Here is a 21,224-nt window from a genome sequence, read left to right as displayed (position 1 = left end):
CAGATGAGCTGAAGACCACTGTCAAAGAAACCTGGGCTTCAAGACCACCTCAGCAGTGCCACGAACTGATCACCACCATGCCACGCCGAATCGAGGCAGTAATTAAAGCAAAACGAGCCCCTCCCATGTATTGAGTATGTACAATAAATGAACAAACTTTCCAGAAGGCCAACAATTCTTTTTTTTAGTAGTCTTATGAAGTATTCTAATTTGTTGAGATAGTGAATTGGTGGGTTTTTGTTACATGTGAGCCAAAATAGGGAACTTTTGACGCTCTAGCGGTTAATGAACAGAACTGCTTGCGTCTTGCGGAAGAACATCGTAGCCGGAACTACTTCTCTCTGTTTATGTCTATGAAGAATCACAAAGGTACTGGGTTACTCTGCCGCGGTATCCCCGAAGCAATCTAAAATAGTCCGAATATAAACACTTATTATAGGTGTACCCTAGTGATTCAGGACAAGCTAAAAACACGGTTTGGAAAATGGATTCATGGTGTACTCGCTTATTATATACATTTTTCTACATTTTAAACACAAACAAAGTTACGGACCGCAGCTGCAAATGGCAATAGGACACTGGGAGGAGCCAGAGGAGCTTGATCTTTTCACAAATTATCTGTCTCATATTCTACTGTCAGGACATAATGACAGGTTTAACAAATATGTAAAAAATATATTTTTACAAAAGTTACCTACTGCAGATTTAAAAGAACCAAAGACTTAAACTACTTCAGTCTGTGTGCACTGAATTTAACTAATACACAATTTTCACAATTTTAGTTGAATTACTGAAATAAACAAATTTTTCCACAACATTATTATTTATTTAGATGCACCTGTTGATATTAAATAACTGATGTCTTGCTCCTGCAAAAATTTTCTCCTAAAGTCACTCATGTTTGCTTTATTCTTCAATCAATCAATCACCTTTATTTATATAGTGCTTTAAACAAAATACATTGCGCCAAAGCACTGAACAACATTCATTTGGAAAACAGTGTCTCAATAATGCAAAATGATAGTTAAAGGCAGTTCATCATTGAATTCATTGATGTCATCTCTGTTCAGTTGAAATAGTGTCTGTTTTAATTTGCAATCAAGTCAACGATATCGCTGTAGATGAAGTGACCCCAACTAAGCAAGCCAGAGGCGACAGCGGCAAGGAACCGAAACTCCATCGGTGACAGAATGGAGAAAAAAACCTTGGGAGAAACCAGGCTCAGTTGGGGGGCCAGTTCTCCTCTGACCAGACGAAACCAGTAGTTCAATTCCAGGCTGCAGCAAAGTCAGATTGTGCAGAAGAATCATCTGTTTCCTGTGGTCTTGTCCTGGTGCTCCTCTGAGACAAGGTCTTTACAGGGGATCTGTATCTGGGGCTCTAGTTGTCCTGGTCTCCGCTGTCTTTCAGGGCAGTAGAGGTCCTTTCTAGGTGCTGATCCACCATCTGGTCTGGATACGTACTGGATCCGGGTGACTGCAGTGACCCTCTGATCTGGACACAGACTGGATCTGGTGGCCACGGTGACCTCGGAACAAGAGAGAAACAGACAAATATTAGCGTAGATGCCATTCTTCTAATGATGTAGAAAGTACGGTGTTATGTGAAGTGTTCCGGTTCCAGTTTACCTAATTAATGCAGCCTAAAAATCCTTTAACGGATTTGGATATTAAAAGCATATTAGTATGTTATGTGTATGCCAGGTTAAAGAGATGGGTCTTTAATCTAGATTTAAACTGCAAGAGTGTGTCTGCCTCCCGAACAATGTTAGGTAGGTTATTCCAGAGTTTAGGTGCCAAATAGGAAAAGGATCTGCCGCCCGCAGTTGATTTTGATATTCTAGGTATTATCAAATTGCCTGAGTTTTGAGAACGTAGCGGACGTAGAGGAGTATAATGTAAAAGGAGCTCATTCAAATACTGAGGTGCTAAACCATTCAGGGCTTTATAAGTAATAAGCAATATTTTAAAATCTATACAATGTTTGATAGGGAGCCAGTGCAGTGTGGACAGGACCGGGCTAATATGGTCATACTTCCTGGTTCTAATAAGAACTCTTGCTGCTGCATTTTGGACTAGCTGTAGTTTGTTTACCAAGCGTGCAGAACAACCACCCAATAAAGCATTACAGTAGTCTAACCTTGAAGTCATAAATGCATGGATTAACATTTCTGCATTTGACATTGAGAGCATAGGCCGTAATTTAGATATATTTTTGAGATGGAAAAATGCAGTTTTACAAATGCTAGAAACGTGGCTTTCTAAGGAAAGATTGCGATCAAGTAGCACACCTAGGTTCCTAACTGATGACAAGGAATTGACAGAGCAACCATCAAGTCTTAGACAGTGTTCTAGGTTATTACAAGTAGAGTTTTTAGGCCCTATGATTAACACCTCTGTTTTTTCTGAATTTAGCAGTAAGAAATTACTCGTCATCCAATTTTTTATATCGACTATGCATTCCATTAGTTTTTCAAATTGGTGTGTTTCACCGGGCTGCGAGGAAATATAGAGCTGCGTATCATCAGCATAACAGTGAAAGCTAACACCATGTTTCCTGATGATATCTCCCAAGGGTAACATATAAAGCGTGAAGAGTAGCGGCCCTAGAACTGAGCCTTGAGGTACTCCATACTGCACTTGTGATCGATATGATACATCTTCATTCACTGCTACGAACTGATGGCGGTCATATAAGTACGATTTAAACCATGCTAATGCACTTCCACTGATGCCAACAAAGTGTTCAAGTCTATGCAAAAGAATGTTGTGGTCAATTGTGTCAAACGCAGCACTAAGATCCAATAAAACTAATAGAGAGATACACCCACGATCAGATGATAAGAGCAGGTCATTTGTAACTCTAAGGAGAGCAGTTTCAGTACTATGATACGGTCTAAATCCTGACTGGAAATCCTCACATATACCATTTTTCTCTAAGAAGGAATATAATTGTGAGGATACCACCTTTTCTAGTATCTTGGACAGAAAAGGGAGATTCGAGATTGGTCTATAATTAACTAGTTCTCTGGGGTCAAGTTGTGGCTTTTTTATGAGAGGCTTAATAACAGCCAGTTTGAAGGTTTTGGGGACATGTCCTAATAACAATGAGGAATTAATAATAGTCAAAAGAGGACCTATGACTTCTGGAAGCACCTCTTTTAAGAGCTTAGATGGTATAGGGTCTAACATACATGTTGTAAGATTAGATGATTTAACAAGTTTATACAATTCTTCCTCTCCTATAGTAGAGAATGAGTGGAACTGTTCCTCAGGGGGTCTATAGTGCACTGTCTGATGCGAAACTGTAGCTGACGGCTGAATGGTTGCAATTTTATCTCTAATAGTATCGATTTTAGAAGTAAAGTAGTTCATAAAGTCATTACTGCTGTGGTGTTGGGAAATGTCATCACTTGTTGAGGCTTTATTTTTCGTTAATTTAGCCACTGTATTGAATAAATACCTGGGGTTATGTTTGTTTTCTTCTAAAAGAGAAGAAAAGTAATCAGATCTAGCCGTTTTTAATGCTTTTCGGTAGGATATGCTACTTTCCCGCCAAGCAATACGAAATACCTCTAGTTTTGTTTTCCTCCAGCTGCGCTCCATTTTTCGGGCTGCTCTCTTTAGGGTGCGAGTATGCTCATTATACCATGGTGTCAAACTGTTTTCCTTAACCTTTCTTAAGCGTAAAGGAGCAACTGTATTTAAAGTGCTAGAAAAGAGAGAGTCCATAGTTTCTGTTACATCATCAAGTTGTTCTGAGGTTTTGGATATGCTAAGGAATTCGGATACATCAGGAAGATAACTTAAAAAGCAGTCTTTTGTGGTAGAAGTGATGGTTCTTCGATACTTGTAACAAGAAGTAGAATTTACAATTTTGGCTATATCAAGTTTGCACAGAACTAAATAATGATCTGAGATATCATCACTTGGCTGAATAATTTCAACACTATCAACATCAATTCCATGTGACAGTATTAAATCTAGAGTATGATTTCGACAATGAGTAGGTCCTGAAACGTGTTGTCCAACACCAATAGAGTTCAGAATGTCTATAAATGCTGATCCCAATACATCTTTTTCATTATCGACATGGATATTAAAATCACCAACTATTAAGACTTTATCTGCAGCCAGAACTAACTCGGATGTAAAATCACCAAACTCTTTAATAAAGTCTGTATGGTGCCCTGGTGGCCTGTATACAGTAGCCAGTACAAACATAACAGGGGATTTATCATTAACATTGGTTTCTCTGGATAATGTTATATGAAGCACCATTACTTCAAACGAGTTATACTTGAAGCCTGCCCTCTGAGAAATCCTGAAAACGTTATTATAAATTGAAGCAACACCTCCCCCTTTGCCTTTTAGACGCGGCTCGTGTTTATAACAATAATCTTGGGGGGTGGACTCATTTAAAATAATGTAATCATCAGGTTTTAGCCAGGTTTCTGTCAAACAGAGCACATCTATATTATGATCAGTTATCATATTATTTACAAAAAGTGTTTTCGTAGAAATGGATCTGATATTCAATAAGCCAATCTTTATCATTTGTTTATCCATATTGCATTTGTTTTTATTTGTTGAACCTCAATTAAATTGTTAACCTTAACTTGGTTTGGACGTTTTTTGTATTTTCTAGTTCGTGGGACAGACACAGTCTCTATAGTGTGATATCTAGGTGAAAGAGTCTCTATGTGCTGAGAATTAACTGACCTCTGTGACGGGAGGCAGCTAGCAGACGGTCGGTTTAGCCAGTCTGTCTGCTTCCTGACCTGGGCCCCAGTTAGTCAAGTATAAACACTAAGACTATTTGCCAGATTTCTAGACAGAAGAGTGGCGCCACCCCAGGAGGGATGAAGACCATCTCTTTTAAACAGGTCAGGTCTGCCCCAAAAGCTCGTCCAATTGTCTATATAACCTATGTTATTCTGTGGGCACCACTTAGACATCCAGCCATTGAGTGATGACAATCTGCTATGCATCTCATCACCACGGTAAGCAGGGAGGGGACCAGAGCATATTACAGTGTCTGACATCGTGCTTGCAAGTTCACACACCTCTTTAAAGTTATTTTTAGTGATCTCCGACTGGCGAAGTCGAACATCATTAGCGCCGGCATGAATAACAATCTTACTGTATTTATGTTTAGCATTAGCCAGCACTTTTAAATTTGCCAAGATGTCAGGTGCTCTGGCTCCAGGTAAACATTTGACTATGGTGGCTGGTGTCTCTATATTCACGTTCCGTACAATAGAATCGCCAATAACTAGAGCACTTTCATCAGGTTTCTCAGTGGGTGCATCACTGAGTGGGGAGAACCTGTTTAATGTTTTGATCGGAACAGAAGAGCGGTGTTTTGACCCACAACTACGCTGCCTCACCGTCACCCAGTTGCCCTGCTGCAGGGGCTCTGCTGGAACCGGACAATGTACAGGAATCCCTGAGCTAGACGCATCCAAAGCCATATCTAGAGCCCTAACATTCTTACTGTCCTCAATTAAAGTTTGGATGCGTGTCTCTAATTCTGAAATCTTCTCTGTCAGCCTAACTGTTTCCCTGCATTTATCACATGTGAATCCCTCATCAGCGACAGTGATAGATAAACTGTACATGTGGCAAGAGGTGCAAATAACAATTGTAGGAGAAGCCATTACTCACCGTGCTTGATGAAATATTCTTACTGCGGTTGTTTGATGAACTTGTGGAAAACTGCAGCGTCAATACAGCGTATTCTTCCAGTACATTGATGTTTATCAAACTGAACACAAGCCAGTCATACAACTGGCAGGTGCTTTTATCACAAGCAACACACGTTGCATTCGAGGTATACATTGTACAGTTCACACGCCCCATGTGAATTGAACCCATGATCTTGATGTTGTTAGCACCATGCTCTACTGTCTGAGCTACAGGAACAACATACAAGTAATTCAGCATTATTTGTAACAATGAAATTCATGTAATGCATGTTTGCAGACTCACAGTGGGATGTTGTAGGACACTCTCTGGGCTTTGATGAAATCTTTTGGCTGGTGTTGAGCAATGACATGCCAGCTCACTCCGTTATTGAGACTGTACTGGAGAAGCACGGCCCGGTCGACCGTATCCGCCTGATCCAGTGCAGCGTTACAGCTGTCCGTTTGCGACACGCTGCCTATCTGCAGCACGAACATGATCTTACTGGAGGAGACAGATGTTGAGAGGATGGTGACGGATTGCATCAAAGACTGAAATGACCCAGAAAATAAATGGATGTTTTGAATATGTTTTGCCTCACCTAGCACGGGTCAGATCCAGAGGTCTAGTGATGGCTTGTCTGATCTTGCAGCCGTTGAAGTACAGCGAGTCCCCGTGAGCGTGAGGAGAGAGCTGACCACATCCGCTGCCCACACCACCGCCCTGAATCAGACTCCAGCTCTCCTGAGACACTGAACCAGACTCGAAGTTATCCTTTATCGAGCTGGGCAGTTCACTGCTGGCCAAAGAGCAGTCATCACCTGAGAAAGACAAAACCTGTTCCTGTTTGTTCTGTTGTAAACTTCACAGAATCCCAGAGTTATAGAGAACTGATGCCCACCGTGATAGCCTTCGTCACAGATGCAGATGGGTCCGCTGGTACAGTAGCCGTGACCGCTGCACAGTCCAGGACACGCTTCCCCGATGTACACGTGATCCACGGCCCAGCTGTAGCGCTCTCCAGGGGCTTCGTGCTGGATCCAGCGAAACTGTGTCGCACTGAACACACGAAGGAGAGTCAGACACTTATAGACTTGTGCATTAATGTCCGAATACCTGAGTCCTATGGATGAGTGCTTTTAGCAACCACACATCCTAATGATAATGCAGTCTCTTAAAAAGACCCTTTAAGGGAACATTTAAAGAGACCCTATAAGCCATACCCAGAGGACACGTGGTCAGGCAGCTGAATGGTGACTCTGGTCCACACTGAACTGTTGACAGGACTGTAGATCGTGGACTCGTGGAACTGGAAAGGTGAGCATCCCACGTTGTTTGCAGAAGAAGGGAGACAGGCGGACTGGACTAACTGCCACACGTCTGACCTGTGGAGGAAAGGAACTTCATTACTAGACAACATATTACCACTTCCTTTCTTTTCCTACTCCCCTTCCTCTCTCTCATAAGACAACAGTCATTAAAACTGGTATTTGAAAATAGATCAGGGTGTCCAATCCTGTGCCTTTACGCCCACTGGATTACTAGAATCTTCCAGGTAGTTGTGTTGGGACAAGATAAATCTAAACTGTGCAGGAGCAGGATTGGACACTCATGCAACAGATAAAAGAATCAGAAAGTTTGCATACAGACATTCTTGCAAACTGGAGCTGTACCACAAACAGGATGCCATGTGCTTACAGAAATGAAGGAGTGAAGGAGGCTACACACATGCACATCTGTCGTTTGTACTCACCTGGCATCCTTCCTGTACTGTAAAAGCACTGAATGATGGTCATCACATTGGTCTGCCTCACAGCCAACCACAATCTAAAATGGACAAAGACCAGAGTCACTGTATACCTGTGTGTTTATGTGTGAAAACTGAATGATCTCAAAGATCTTGTGCTCAAACCTTGAACTGTAAGATGTATCCAGGTTGAACAATGAGTTCACGGGTTGCCAGTATGTTGTGCGACCCATCTTGGTTCTTGTTGGGCCAATACAAGTGGAACGACGGGTTTCCACAGAAGCCGGCCGTACGGACAGCATTGGGATAGAAGCTCCAACTCTCTTCGTGAGAGACGCCCTCTGGAGGAAGGAGAACATGAGTGAGGCTCTATAATATTGGCACCAGCTCAAGCCTGATGTTTTTTGTTTTTTTTTTTGTGTTTTTTTTTCATAGATCCAGACTTCAGGATATCACACATAACACATGACTCACCATCATCAAAGGTGTCCAGGAGGGTGCTGGGGTTGATGTCAGAGCCTCCCACGAGGATGTTGTCTAAAGCCCACTGAGCGCGCGCCGCACTCGCCCGGACCAGGCCCGACAGCAGAGAGAACGGCTGCCACCATCGCAGACGGGTGCCGTTGGTCAGTGCTCTCTCCGGCAGCACGATGTAATCTCTCCTCACAGACACATACTTCAGATAGTCCATCTCATGAAGCAACGTCCAAGACACACCTTACAGAGAGAACAACTCAATCAGTTTATATGACTTGTGTCTTGATGAAAGGAAAGATGAGAATAAATTAGCATTTGTGTTATTAATGAAGAATCATACCTCCATCAATAGAATAATCCAATAACACACCCTCTTTCCGACAGGTTGGACGATGACACAAAGTAACATTCTCATCGCTGCCAATTTTAGCCCAGTACTCCACAAACCTGGAGTGGCAGCACAGGCACGTTATTAAGATGAGAATACACTTTGCATTTATTTGGAATGATAAAGGCTTAGAATATGTAACCTCATGCAAAGAAAGAAACAAAACAATGCAACATCCTATTTCTTTCCTCCAGAAAAAATCATAAACTATATTACTCGTATTACTGTAATACAGCATTTAATAAATGGAGAAATTAGAAAGTGTGAAAAGAACACAATCCTGCCTGACAAAAAACAAACCTTAAAATGTGTTCATGGAACATTCTGGAAAGTAAATATTGTTAGCTGGATGTTTGGAACTAAAGAGTTGACGTGCTCAGCTATATCATGCTAACATCCACAATCTCTCTGAGGCCTTCAGAATAAAGGGTTCGATATACAGTATGCTGTGTGTCTGGCAGAACTTTAAAAGAAAAATGCTCAGTGTAGTTACTTCGCCCCACGCAGGTCCAGATCACTAGTGACCGCCTGTCTGGCATCTGCACCAGTAAAATACAGTGCTGTTCCCTCCACCAGCACCCTGCAGTCAGTGCAGGGGTATCCTCCTTCCAGCATCTGCCACTGTGGACCGCGGGACCCATCCCAGTCAAAGCGCTCCTTCAGAGACACCTGCTGGGGACACAACGATAGCCTGATGTTTGCAGAGCTCGCGTGCACATTCACACGTCTGCTGTTTCACGCTGGGTTCTGGTTTACCTTCAGCGTGGTGCTGGCGTAGCAGTTGGGCCCAGTGAAGCCCGGGTCACACAGGCAGTGCTGGTCCAGACAGTCTCCATGACCTCCACAGTGGTTTTCACAAGCAGGTCCGATGTAGAAGTTCTCCACTGCCCACTGTGTGTCTGAATGCCTCTGATAGAAGCGGAAGCGCACCGTTCTGTGAACAACACCATATATATCTATCACTTACCAGGAGATTATAGAAAATCTCTTCCCTGTGCACTTAGAAACACTTGCAAAAAATACTTTTCAAAGCAAATAAAACTGAGAGTAGATACAATACACTTGTGTCAGAAGAAATGTGGTTAGGTTTGTTGATTCAACCAGTACAAGGACAACTGACTACTTGACTACTTCAAGAATAACTGTGTTTATGGTAAACTGAATCGTGGTGTGTTTTTCCTGTTCCCTATCCTCTGCTGACATGATGCACCTGAGTTAAACTGGTTTATTCTCATCTGAATGCACTATATATCATTGAGAAATGACTCTAGCACTGAACTCAGCAACTGATTTCAGCTTCATGTACAAAGCAGTGTCTGCAATGTCTCACGTGTCTGCGAGACCGTCAGGAAGAGGATAAACCGCTCGCTTCCAGCCGTCTGCCGGGAAGAACACAGACGGCTGCGACACCAGTCCGGCACAGCGAGGATCTGCAGGTAAACACTGAGGCACCAGGTACTTCCAGGTCACACCGAAATTCACAGAGTACTGAACATGAACCTGTCTCTCTGCAGGCTTCTCTGGCACACTGCAGCCAACCGCAATCTGACAAACAACACACATATTTATCCATTTGCATACACAAATATTCACAGTTATGACTACAACCAGCCATAGAAACCTAAAACAATACCTAAACAAATGAGTGACTGATGGAGAGCATGCATTCATCACTGAGAGTGTACCTTGAACTGCATGACCCAGCCTTTGGCAGGAACTATGTCATGCGTAACAGCATAAACTTCCTGTCCATCAGTGTTGCCACACACCATGACACCGTCTGGAGAGCTGCAGAAACGCTTCACGGAGCAATCTTCAGAAAACAGCCAGTGATCGCTCACTGAAATGAAATGAATGAATATAGTTGAGTATGAGTACTGTAAATAGAGAACAAGTGATGTGTGTGTGTGTGTGCTCTTGTTTTTGTGACATATCGGGACACAACTCTGTATAATAACATGGGTATGACACAGGTATTACCAGGAGGGTTAGGTGTAGGGTTGGTGAAGGGCAATAGAATATACAGTTTGTACAGTATAAAAACCATTACACCTATGGGATGAACCCACTTTTCAAAAAAACAAATGTGTGTGTATGTGTGCATTTGTGTCAGCAGATGTGTCTCGTACCGATGGTCTCCTCGTGGATGGTGGATGAGCTGCTGTGTCGTGTGTGTGTGCCATCAGCCGGCGCTCTCTCATGACTGGGTAGTGCTGCTCCTCCAAACGTGTCTGAGATCTGAGCGTGAGCATCTGAGCCGGAGATCAGCACATTATCCAGAGCCCAGTCGCTCCGATCGGCCCCGTCATGCTGCGGCTGCCACCAGCGGATCCGGACGCCCACGGACCGCGCAGCACCGGGCAGCAGAACATTCACAAACCTGCAACAGAAAACCTTCATCATGCACTGAACACTTAAACAGAGGACCTTTAATTCATTAAGTTAAAAACAGTTCTGCTCTTCACAGTTACTCTGTTCTCAGAATAGAACAGGAGCATGCTGATTACTGTGCACTATGCACTATTTTGAAAAACAGTGTGCAACATGTAAGGATATGTACAGTATTTCATTTAGTTCTACACTGCACAATTGTCTGATGACGTTATAAGGAGTTATGTTTAATTAAGTGAGAAGAATTCAGTTACATGACATCTGTACAATTTGTACTGGGAACTGTAAGAATCATTAGATATTGTTCAAATCAAGAAGATCACTGTGCTAGCAGAGAGACTCACTCAGGCTTGCTGTACTGGTCATAGAAGATCTCGGTCAGCAGATTCCAGCTGATCCCTGCGTTCACACTGAACTCCAGCAGAACGCCCTGGTTACGGTTGCTGGGTGCGATCATACAGCCGTACATGAAGTAGAACTGGATGAATTCAGCACTGGTCAGATTCAAATCCACCGTCACCAGCTGACGAGAGCAGCTCTGGCCATTGGACAAACAACAGCATTGACACTCGCATTCATTTTAAAACTACCATGGCTTACACAAACAGAACAATACTGTCATGTTATTACATTATTACAACAGACAGAGCGCTAGACAAATAGACAGACACATTTCCTTCAACAAATGATTTTCATGGAAAGGTTTTAATGAATATACTCATAATATTTGAGATGGAGTTTGCTCAGAGATTTCACACTCTGGTGAAAGTAAAATTTTGCTTTTGTGCCTCATTGTTAAGCTCACATCACAGCGAGAACAGCATCCCTACGGTAAAAGACAGCAGGGATGAGAAACTCATAAAGAGAGAATGAAAAATAGATGGGCCAACTATGAAAAAAAAAACCTGGGAGGAAAACAAGCTGCAATCCTAAGACTCTCGGGACACAATTTTCAAGAAAAAAAGCTCTTTGCCAACGGTTGTTCTCAGTATTAACTCTGGGAGCTGGAATACTTATGCATTTGGTTTTTTTGTTTTTAGTTTTCATCTATAGTTAGCTTTTCTGACTTCATGATATTGTGATTTCATGCTACAATAGTGTAATTTAAAGACTGTGAATGTGAGCATTTCAAGGACTGCCCACTGTGAAACGGAGACTGGAGGATGGACAGTTTTACCCCGCTGAAGTGTAGTGCTGATCCCGAGGCCACGGCTCCACAGACGCTGCTGATCTTGGCTCCGGTCAGCAGGTGCCAGTGATTGAGCGCCGGCGCTCGACTGAAACTGTCCTTGAGCTGAGTGGGCAGAGAGACCAGCGGCTCGTCACAGAGCTCACCACCCCACTCAGGGTCACATCTGAAAGACACGAGCCGTGAGGAACAGGAAAGACTTACAGCAGACATTACCTGGTGACCGTGAGAGGGACTTACACACAGGAGCTCTGTCTGCAGCGGCCGTGACCGGAGCACATCTCGGGACAGCCGTCACCGATGTACAGGTTATCCAGAGCCCACGTCTGCTGCTTATCGAATGGTGCCGGCTGAAACCAGCGGAAGCGCGTGGCCGTGGACCTGTGCGTTTGCCACAAAAGACAATGAAAAACGTTTCAATTCTGAAAAGTCATTATAACACTGGCTGTTGAATGTTGAATGCTGTTGAATTCTGATTGGCTGAAGGATATTCTAATGTGTGCAATTATTTTTAATGTCTACAAGGTTGCTAACCCTCAGCCCTTTTGAAGGACTTAAAACCATGCTATTATAACAAATATAATAGCTTCCACCAGCCAGTGGGACAGAAATAGGTTTGCCCTTATGTGAATCAGCCCATGAAACAAATAACTGATTATTTCCTTAATCCCTTCATCCTGTCCATGTAATAACACAATGCATGGACAGGAAAAAACCCAGTAAATCCACCTGTCTACAGACACAAGCTGACTTGACGTTCGGTGACATACCTAAAAGTCGGCTGTTCCGTGAACAGTTTAGCGACCACTCATTAAAGATCTGCTGAGGATAGCTTCCAAAATGATCTTCACGGGGAAGAGATTGAGAATGAGGCATGGACCATAATGCAGTGGTATATATATTGGGGAGGTGGGAATCCCTTATCACTGTAGTTATTGGTCTTTCAATCAACAGACGTGGTGTAATTGGTGCTTCCAGGATTGGTCACGCTCAAGGTGATTCTCCATACTGAGATACCGAACAAATTTTTTAAAGAGAACAACATTTTCCATGTTTTCCAGAGTAAATTACCTTTTATGATCTATACAAATAGAGTAGCTGTGGCGTAATGGTTAGATAGTTGGACTTGTAACCCGAAAGACCCCAGCAAATCTCTATTGCTCCCCGGGTGATGAAAAAATATCTGCCCACTGCTCTGGGTGTGTGTTCACTGTGTGTGTGTGTTCCCTACTCACTGCTGTGTGTGTGCACTTGGATGGGTAAAGTGCAGTGCACCAATTCCGAGTATGGGTTACCCTACTTGGCAGATGTCACGACTTTCACTTTTCAATTTCAAAGTGCACTTTCTTTACCCTGCTCTCTCTGCAAGCACACACAACATGTTGTCAGCTCTACCCTGGAAATGATTTTTTCAGTAATATAGTTTGCAACTGAAAAGATAAATGACATTGCACAGTATGGATGTGGTAACGTTGCTGTTCTTGAAGCAAATAAACTTACAGTTTCACTATTAGAAACGCTGCTGCCTTTAAAATGATGCATTGAACTTTCAAATGGAAGTTTGGAACGAGAGGCATAAGAAATTAGTACTATATGAACAATGTCTAGAAGGGTTTTAACCATGGTATAAGTGGAAAAATTTACTACAATCCTTTGAATTATTGAAAAATAATTTACACCTGAGGTGTATCAGCATTACCTCCTCTGCATTATGTTTCTATAATTGAATGCCTTGTTGTCAATCATTCCTTACTTGATTTACATGCAGGTGTCACATCAAGTCAGCTTTATTTCTATAGCACTTTATACAGTACAGATTGCATCAAAGCAGCTTTACAGTAATGAACAGGAAAATAGTGTGGTTGGGTGGGTGCTTACCTGGCGTAGTGTGGTATGGGTAATGTAACTCTGCCCCACTTGTTGTAAGTATCTGACACCAGCAGTCTCTGCAGTGTGTATGAGGAACAATCTGGGCTTGTGGGTAAACAGTCCCTGACCAGCGGGTGCCACCTGAGACCCAGATCCAAAGAGTACTCCAGCTCCACCGCTGCGGACACATGAACAGTGGTCAGAGGAAAACCATTCTAGTCATGACAAAGACAGAAGCGCATGCTCATGTCAGGAGACGTACTGTAGCAGGAGGAGGTGACGGAGCAGGAGGCAGAGAAATCAAACTGGATGAATGCATCTGGGCCCAGACTGATGTCAGTGGTGATGCCGTAGCGAATGTTTGACTTCTCGATGAAGGCAAAAGCTTCTCCATCAGAGCCGCACACCGGCATCCGCGTGCCACCGGGGTGCAGCAGCCAAGAGCGTCCATCTGTGGAGGAGAAGTCATCCTCCAGTGGCCCCCAACCGCTGGCACTGCCACCCACAACCAACTGCACACACACACACACACACACACACACACACACACACACACACACACACACAGCAGGGCAACGGAGTGAGCACATCCACTCTACATCCAGATCCAAAACCAGCACAACAGCCAAAATGTGCTTGTTTACTGACTGTATATACAGTACCTTTCAAAACCATTCAGACACCTGGCCTGCATTTCTGGAAAGCATCGTAAGCCTAAGTAGGTCATAGAACCATTGGCACCCATGGTCTCTACAATCAACTTAGCTCACAAAGCTTTTGTGGATTGCAGCCTGAATTTTACTGGATTTCGTGGATTTTACTGAATAGTTTTATTTGAAACTGCTGAAACTTTAACTGAATAAATGTTTGAAATGCATATTAATATCAAGTGGAAACTTAAAGTATCTTGGCTGACCACTTTTAATTGGACCACTAAAAACCCATCTTAATGTCAGTGAGATGTGCAAAATGGAGGCAAAAGCTGCAAGAAAACCTGTTCCAGAAGAAACAACCTGGATCAATTTACTGATGAAATCTATCAAAATGGCAATTGGACGATATGTGAAGCAAGTATGTAATTACTGTACCCAGTCATCACTGCTAGATTATCACTTTGGGATTTAAAAGTGTTTCATATTAAATTAATTGTTAACACTTCATTTTGATAGTCCAGTTTATACATTCTGCTATCTATAAGTAACTTTGCAAGAACATCAATTTATTCTACTAAAACTAACCTAACAGTCTACTTATACTTTGACGAGAGTTAGTTGACATGTAGTTGCAAAGTTATTTCTAGTTAGTTGAATGTCTAAAGTAAACTATCAAAATGAAGGATAATCAAATAATTAATTCTGAACTTCAGTGTAGTTAAAATATCACTGAAACCCAAACCATCATTTAAAATTTTAACCTTCATCAAAAGAATCCTTTTAGCTTTAATCATGGAGTAAAATGAGAAAATTGATTCATGGTTTTGAACTGTCTTCACAAGGCACTCCACTGACTATTTTAAACGTGCGTATGGTTTATGAGATGATATTTAATCCAGTGTTAATGAGTGTATTGCAGTATTGTCATGCATGTCTTGGTGTAGCAGCTCTTTACTTTATCAATAACCCAGGGGCTGTGGAAGTGTCCGTTCTCAGATGGCTGCCACCAGCGCAGGCGTGTGGCTGAGGTTCGAGCTCGGAGAGGGATCTCCAGGGCCACCAGGTGAGCTGTGTTACTGCTGTTACTGTAGAGGAACTCCTGCAGGAGAGCCCAGTTCAGACCTCCATCCACGGAGAACTGCAGGAGCACCGGCTGGGAGCGTGGGTCCGGAGCCGCTTTACCACAGCCCAGTCTCAGGAAGAACTGGATAAACCTGATCAGGACACATACACATCTCCAACATTTCTAATGGTGTGAAGGACATTTCCACGGTGAAATATCTGTTGAGTTTGTGGAATACCTAGCGTTAGACAGGTCCAGATCTAATGTCTCCAGCATTCGCAAACCGTCCTCACTGAAGAACAGGTGATTCCCGCTGGTGGTGATGCCACACTTTCTGGAAGGCTTTCCTCCACTCATCAACTTGAAATGTTCAGACTCCAGAACCCCACCTAAGTGACACAATCAGTAAAATGGACAATTTGTATACACAGATAAATCCCAATGAATCTGCTTTAGTCAATTCTCTTTTGAGAAATATACACTGCAAGATATTTGTCTGTTCACAGTGAATGTGAATCTGCTGCACACCATGACACAATCACTGTGAAGATACTTCATGTTTAATGTACGGTTATGAGGAGCAGAATCAGAATCAGCACAGCTGTACAACAAAATTCAGAGCAACTCCTTTGTGTTAAAAGTAACTGACTACAAGCACAATACAAAACACAGAATAAAGAGTAACACACAACAAGCAACTCGACATAGAGGCAAAAATCTTGGAAGAGATAGCTGTTATTCATTTACACTGTTTAAGACACAATGTTAAGGCGAATAAACACCACACAGAATTCTAAATTTCAAAAACCCACTGAGCACCAATGAGCAGCACCCACATAATTTCCCATTAAATGACTTTATATTAATCCCAAATCATTGCCAACTTCACCTTAGGCTGGAAGCAGCATGTATTTTTTGATGTTAAGAAAATTAGTTCTGGTATCAAATGTTTAATAATTTTCTTTCAAATATTTGCAAGAAAGGTCTGTTTGTGTTATTTTTCTATAGGCTGAATGACACTTGCTTTGATATTTTATATCTCACACAGTGGCTATCAGACATTTGTTACTCAACTAACCACTGTCAAATAACAGCATACTGTAAAACATCTGTTTGCTTCTGTACCTTCGAAATCCTCCTTCAGGAAATCTGGGTTTGGCACATCTGGAACGGAGCAGTCGGGACCAGAGTAACCCGGATCACAGCTGCAGTGAGTGCCGCGCTCACACACGCCGTGCCCATTACACATGTTCTGGCACTGAGGGCCGATGTAAACGCTGTCCAGGGCCCATGTGGGTGGAGCCGCGCCGCCTGAATAAAACCCCTGATACCAGCGGAACCGCACGGAGCTGGAAGCACAGAAACACCGTCACACACCCAACACACAACAGTGAAGCGTAAAAACACAGAAGCAGCTCTCGCTGACCCGCACAACCGCAGCTTGCCGAAGTGGACCATTTCTCTCCTCCAGCCCTGTGTGGTGCCGGGATAGTAGATGCTGGCCGGGTGGAGCTCAGTCGAGCAGAGAGAGCTGAGTCGGGGCCCTCCGGCACACAGAGGAACCAGCAGATGCCAAGTGGATCCGAAATCTCGAGAAAACTCCAGACGCACAGGGTTCAAGGAAGAGCTTTCAGCTGTGCAGCCCACATTAATCTAGAACAGGAATCACACAGTAGATAACGACATTCCCACTCAAGACGTATCACAATTTACTGTCACAAAGATGACCTTTTAAATGCCAATATCTATTGCTCAAATCCCTACCTCGAACTGGATGACGGTGTTCTCGTTGACATCAATATCTCTTGTGGTGATGGAGTGCTCACCCAGCTCACTGGATGTGAACACCACAGCTGAGTCCTCCTCGCTGCAAACACAGTGAGACTAACATGATGCCATCGCTCTCTCAACACGGAGATCAACATCAAGCTCTGGAGGCTCTGTGGCTGAATGTGCATAATCCTGTTGAGTTTGGATGACGGGAACTGGGTTGATTCTGCCCAAGTCTAGTGTTTCGTGTCCAGAGGCACGAGCTGACTATGGTTTATCTCCTTGAGTGTGTTACATCAGTGTACATGGCGTGTTGTTGTGAGATGAACACTATGCAGATACTCACAGTCCTGTCCTCTGATAGGGGCAGTAGAATCCAGTGTTTCCTCCAGGATAAAACAACCAGTTCCCCTCCTGAGGACCTCCCTCAAAACTGTCTAATATAACCGGCAAGCTATTGATGGTGTTTCCATCTATGATCAGGTCATCAATCACCCACACCTCTTCCTTCTTCCCTGAGGGTTTGAAGAATGACAAGTGTAACACTTACAACAATGACCAAAAAGAGTATATAGTCTGTCAGACATTGATTAGAACAAGAGCGTCATGTGGTACATGCAAGCGGTACATGTTTGAGGTATTCATATGACATTAGGGCTTTGAAAACAAAAGCACATCTGTTTGTCATCTTAAGGCTGAAACACTGGGCATCGTACACTTGCCGACTTTGTAAACAGTTACAGAGGAAACTGAGCATCATAAAATACCAGACTCGTGCTAACGCATTATTGCAAGAATAGGTGGAACAAATGAAAACAATATGTCTTCTAAAATCAGTTCAAGATATCAAACATATTTGATCTCCATCTGGCTGGAATCAAAGTCTGAAGTGCAAAGAATCGGAGTCTGTGACCATCATACACTACGCAACTCTATGAAATCTGCAGACTGGGTTTGACTTTCAGCTACTAGCAATGACTCCAGTCTGTAAATCAGTGCAACAATCTGGGCAAAAGTTGTGTAGTCCAGCTTTCATGCATTAAAATTCTTCTCACAGAGCAAATGATCCTGTTATGGTTCTCACTTTCCAATAATGGAACAACACAAACCCATCTCTTTATACTGGTGATGTATTTGTGATTGAGTGAGGTGTACATGAGTAAGTTTGAATAACTGTGTTTTTTTTTTTACCACTGTTGTATGGCTGCCACAGTCTGAAGCGCGTAGCATTGGTCTGTGCGCTCGGAGGCAAAGACATGTGAACAAACAGCGTGTCTGTTGAAGTGGGGAAGTAAAACTCGTCTATAAGCAGCCAGCTGATCCCTCCATTCACTGAATACTGCAGCAGCACGGAGTGAGAGCGCTCTGGTACGCCTGCAGGTAAAACACAGAAATACTGTTTACGACCAGTGCAGGCATTACCAACAGCTAACAGAAGACAAGCAGAGACGCTGGAGATTAAGCATGCTCCATGCCAGACTCACCCTTCGTTATGAACTTGAATGAGAACTGGATGTACATGGTGTTTGTGCAGTCTAGATCTGCTGAGACCAGCATCCTCAGTCCCTCCTGTAGGAACACATGGCACAAAGTAAGGAAAATAGAGAAAACTTATTTCTTCTCATTTACTGATTTCATTTACTTGTTCTATGAAACTTTTAAAATGCATTTCTATTAACATTTACATTTACTCATTTAGCAGATGACTTGCAAATGACGAAAGAAGCAAACAAAACCAACAAAAGAGCAATCATATGTAAGTGGTGCAACAAGTCTTGATTAGTCTAATGCAGTACATGTATCAAGGTTGTTTATTTATTTATTAATTTTATGATAAATAACAAGAAAACAAGTAGATAGAAGAGAACAAGAACAGAGAACACTAGTGTTAGAGGGTCACTTTTGTAATAAATAAAAAGAAAGTAGATAAACTATAATTATAATAGATATTTCAAGTGTTAAAGGGACTTGCAAAACCTGCATATAATTACATGAAATGGTAACACTTTATTAATTTCAATAGCCCACTTTAGAAGAAGTGAGTTTGTTAGGTCAAGGTTAGTAGAATAAGTTGAAATGTACGTGCAAAGTGACTAATCGTCAGTAGGGGTAGGGTTAGGGTTACCTTTATTACGTCCATCAAAATAAAGTGTGAGCAGATATTAAGATCATTTCACATTCTAATGACTGCTAGCTGGCAAAGAGATGTACAGTCACTTACAGTTAGTATAATGTTTAAAGTGGATTCAAATAATGTGTTACCAATTACATAAATGGCCGGCACCTCTTTTGGGCCACTTAAAGCACTGGCAGTAATACTCCACTGGAAGATCACTACTGTTTGACTGCAATACTCACTCCTTTGAAGATGAGGGCTGTTCCTGATTTCAGAGGCTCTCCGCTCAGCGTGCCTCTCTCTGCCCCGTACACCTCCGGCCACACATCAGCCCTCAGGTTCTCATTGAAATCCTCCTTCAGAACGGATGGCAAAGCGACTAGAGGCACACAGTGCGCCCCGCCGAAGCCCTTGTCACAGCTGAGCGAGAGAAACATCAGCGTGACTGCAGGATCTCTGAGGAGCATGTGAGGAATATGAAGCTGGAGTCCACACTCACACACAGTGTCCGTTGTCACACAGTCCGTGTCCGGAGCACATCCACGGGCAGCCGGGCGTCAGCAGCACATTGTCCAGCGCCCAGCCATCAGCTCCAGGAGCCAAGTGAGGCTGGAACCAGCGGAACCGTGTTCTGGGTGAACTATATATTTGGGAACAAGAGTGCAGTGTTGAATATACAGACTGAACATTCAAAGATGCAAACTGACATTAAACAGAGTTCTGTAGCCATCACACCAAAACTCTGAAGATTCCTTTTCCAAGCAAAACATGGTCTGTGGTAAACTTAACTTGGTGATACTTATTTTTATACACTTATACTGAAATCCCTAATTTTGAAGCAGTTATTTCAATTTTTTTAAACTTACAGTATGTTTCTAATAAGTTTGGAGTGTGAGTGCATACAGTTTATGTTTACAACAAAGTCTTCTCAAGTTATGTTTATCACAGACCTTATTTTACTAATTAACTGAAAAACCCCATTCAAATCGACAGAACATTCTTGATGAAACAGTGATAAAAGCTGTGGAAAAAGTTTTTTTGCTGCTGAACTTATTGCATATTCATTTGTAGGAGTTTCCCTTTCAGACACAGAATTTATGTTAGGAAAAGTTCAAATCAATCATGCAAGGTGATTTACTAAAGTTAGTGCTAGTTTGCGCCATCACTTAACACCCAAAAAAACATTTTTTAACCCATTTTGTGCCTGTGATGTTATTAAGGACTCACTTAATTATCACTGGACACGTACTATGGCATATAAGCAAATTCCTAACATGTAAAATATCACGGTACATACCAAAGAACCACAGTATTTTCATTTAATACCATTACAGTTCATTGCTGCTGCTGCCAGTGGTATAGTGGTATAGGTGTGGGACTGAAATGTGTGTATAGCTCATCTGAGATGGCACTAGCACTGAATCTTTGAGACGTGTAAAGAGCCTGAGCAACGGTCCTACATGGCAGTGCTGGGCAGGTAGATGGTGACTCTCCTCCACTGCAGGAACTGTGGCGCACTGAACACAGACCGCTGTGTGTATCCAGAGCAGCCGATGGCCGGAGGAACACACTCGGGCGTGACGAGTGTCCAGTGTCTCCCGCAGTCTGTGGAAAACTCCAGATGGACACCGTGGGCCGGAGACGCAGCCTTACTGCAGCCCATGCTCAGATCAAACTGCAGGAACGAAGAGCCTGACACCTCGAAGTCCCAGCTCTCAGCGTAACGCGGCCTCTCTAGAGAGAGAGAGAGAGAGCATTCGGTCACTTCAAGCCCAGCTGGATTCAGATCAGATTCTGTCATACAAGTATGAATCATTTGATTCTGAAGGTGTAAATCTCTCTGAAAGGTTTTGGAATGCTCTGCATGGACAGTGTAA

At 42.8% G+C, this 21,224-nt stretch overlaps 1 protein-coding gene across 3 annotated transcripts in view; it reads right to left on the bottom strand.

Annotated features, from left to right (window-relative positions):
• Positions 1-21,224, bottom strand: part of reln (reelin) — a 108,228-nt gene that overhangs the window by 9,416 nt on the left and 77,588 nt on the right. For all 3 annotated transcript variants that reach the window (XM_026245757.1, XM_026245758.1, XM_026245760.1), the window contains exons 34-62: positions 20,808-21,081; positions 19,847-19,987; positions 19,590-19,767; positions 18,716-18,800; positions 18,423-18,605; positions 17,578-17,746; positions 17,226-17,328; positions 16,888-17,114; positions 16,587-16,810; positions 15,700-15,850; positions 15,354-15,612; positions 14,008-14,257; positions 13,755-13,923; positions 12,117-12,257; positions 11,865-12,042; positions 11,032-11,225; positions 10,426-10,676; positions 9,982-10,136; positions 9,627-9,841; positions 9,053-9,230; positions 8,790-8,965; positions 8,249-8,355; positions 7,906-8,148; positions 7,597-7,772; positions 7,438-7,511; positions 6,908-7,069; positions 6,586-6,743; positions 6,286-6,505; positions 5,991-6,188 (exon numbers count right to left, since the gene is read on the bottom strand). In XM_026245757.1, the coding sequence (XP_026101542.1) occupies positions 5,991-6,188; positions 6,286-6,505; positions 6,586-6,743; positions 6,908-7,069; positions 7,438-7,511; positions 7,597-7,772; positions 7,906-8,148; positions 8,249-8,355; positions 8,790-8,965; positions 9,053-9,230; positions 9,627-9,841; positions 9,982-10,136; positions 10,426-10,676; positions 11,032-11,225; positions 11,865-12,042; positions 12,117-12,257; positions 13,755-13,923; positions 14,008-14,257; positions 15,354-15,612; positions 15,700-15,850; positions 16,587-16,810; positions 16,888-17,114; positions 17,226-17,328; positions 17,578-17,746; positions 18,423-18,605; positions 18,716-18,800; positions 19,590-19,767; positions 19,847-19,987; positions 20,808-21,081 (5,239 nt within the window). The remainder of the gene's footprint in view (positions 1-5,990; positions 6,189-6,285; positions 6,506-6,585; positions 6,744-6,907; positions 7,070-7,437; positions 7,512-7,596; positions 7,773-7,905; positions 8,149-8,248; positions 8,356-8,789; positions 8,966-9,052; positions 9,231-9,626; positions 9,842-9,981; positions 10,137-10,425; positions 10,677-11,031; positions 11,226-11,864; positions 12,043-12,116; positions 12,258-13,754; positions 13,924-14,007; positions 14,258-15,353; positions 15,613-15,699; positions 15,851-16,586; positions 16,811-16,887; positions 17,115-17,225; positions 17,329-17,577; positions 17,747-18,422; positions 18,606-18,715; positions 18,801-19,589; positions 19,768-19,846; positions 19,988-20,807; positions 21,082-21,224) is intronic.

Source organism: Carassius auratus, unplaced genomic scaffold (genome assembly GCF_003368295.1).
Source record: "Carassius auratus strain Wakin unplaced genomic scaffold, ASM336829v1 scaf_tig00010418, whole genome shotgun sequence".
Taxonomy (NCBI): Eukaryota; Metazoa; Chordata; class Actinopteri; order Cypriniformes; family Cyprinidae; genus Carassius; species Carassius auratus.
Note: the sequence above shows the minus strand (reverse complement) of the source record. Positions and strands in the feature narration are given on the sequence as shown.